The sequence below is a fragment of the Mandrillus leucophaeus genome, unplaced genomic scaffold, assembly GCF_000951045.1.
Source record: "Mandrillus leucophaeus isolate KB7577 unplaced genomic scaffold, Mleu.le_1.0 Scaffold249, whole genome shotgun sequence".
NCBI lineage: Eukaryota > Metazoa > Chordata > Mammalia > Primates > Cercopithecidae > Mandrillus > Mandrillus leucophaeus.
The window spans coordinates 1,473,633-1,474,576 of record NW_012102576.1 but is presented as its reverse complement, the minus strand read 5'-3'; the positions used below and the strand labels follow the sequence as shown (position 1 = coordinate 1,474,576).

The window sequence follows — 944 nt, the reverse complement described above, 5'->3', positions numbered from 1 at the left end:
GGGTGGGTTTTCCAATGTCCTGTTCCAAATAGCAGTGTAATAGAACACTTTGAACACAATTTCTTTCAGACAGAGGATCTTAACGCATACTTCTCGCAGATAAAATACTTCCAAGTGCTGCAGTTAGACGAAAGAAGGGAACTGTTTTTGATGTATCCACAGACTTGGTTGGTTGACTGGGATATCTCTACTGGCAACCTGGAAAGGCAAGTCAGCATTTCTGAGGTTAGATTTGGGGGTTTCAGAGATGTTCCTGAGGGTAACTAATGAGATGTGTGTAGCTACTTGTTTTGTTTTGTATTAACATAGCACCTTCCTGTGGTGGTTTCGTCCTCCTTCTTCAGTAACTGCTTATTTCTCTCAATAAGGAATGTTAATATAATTTGAACAAAAACAGCATGTAAAGAAAACGGAAACATAGATACGCAAAGACAGTCCCTAAATTAGAATGTCTTTGCTGACTCTTAATTTTCAAAATACTAAGGCACCTGATTCTGCTTCTGCATCTCCCCACTGCCATTTGAAAAGCTTAATGTGGAAATGAATAGTTACTCTCTACATACTAAGCAATACAAAAGAAACACACTTGATAATTATATTATTCATCAGACACTCAAATTGTGAGGTGAATTTTCTATAAGATAATAGTAGCAGGGCTGGGAAGGAGAAAGACTTAGAAGGCATGAAGCTATTCTTAATTTTGTTAGCTTTAATCCCAATTAGGCCGGGCGCGGTGGCTCACGCCTGTAATCCCAGCACTTTGGGACGCCGAGGCGGGCGGATCACGAAGTCAGGAGATCCAGACCATCCTGGCTAACACGGTGAAACCCCGTCTCTACGAAAAATACAAAAAATTAGTCGGGCGAGGTGGCGGGCGCCTGTAGTCCCAGCTACTCAGGAGGCTGAGGCAGGAGAATGGCGGGAACCCGGGAGGCGGAGCTTGC

General features: G+C 43.1%; 1 protein-coding gene across 1 annotated transcript in view; it reads right to left on the bottom strand.

The window, feature by feature from the left end:
• The window catches only part of CLEC9A (C-type lectin domain family 9, member A), a 20,306-nt gene continuing 19,362 nt past the window's right edge, over positions 1 to 944 (bottom strand). Inside the window, exon 6 of the mRNA XM_011983331.1 lies at positions 1 to 198. Coding sequence (XP_011838721.1) covers positions 66 to 198 — 133 coding nt within the window. The 3' untranslated portion in view covers positions 1 to 65. The remainder of the gene's footprint in view (positions 199 to 944) is intronic.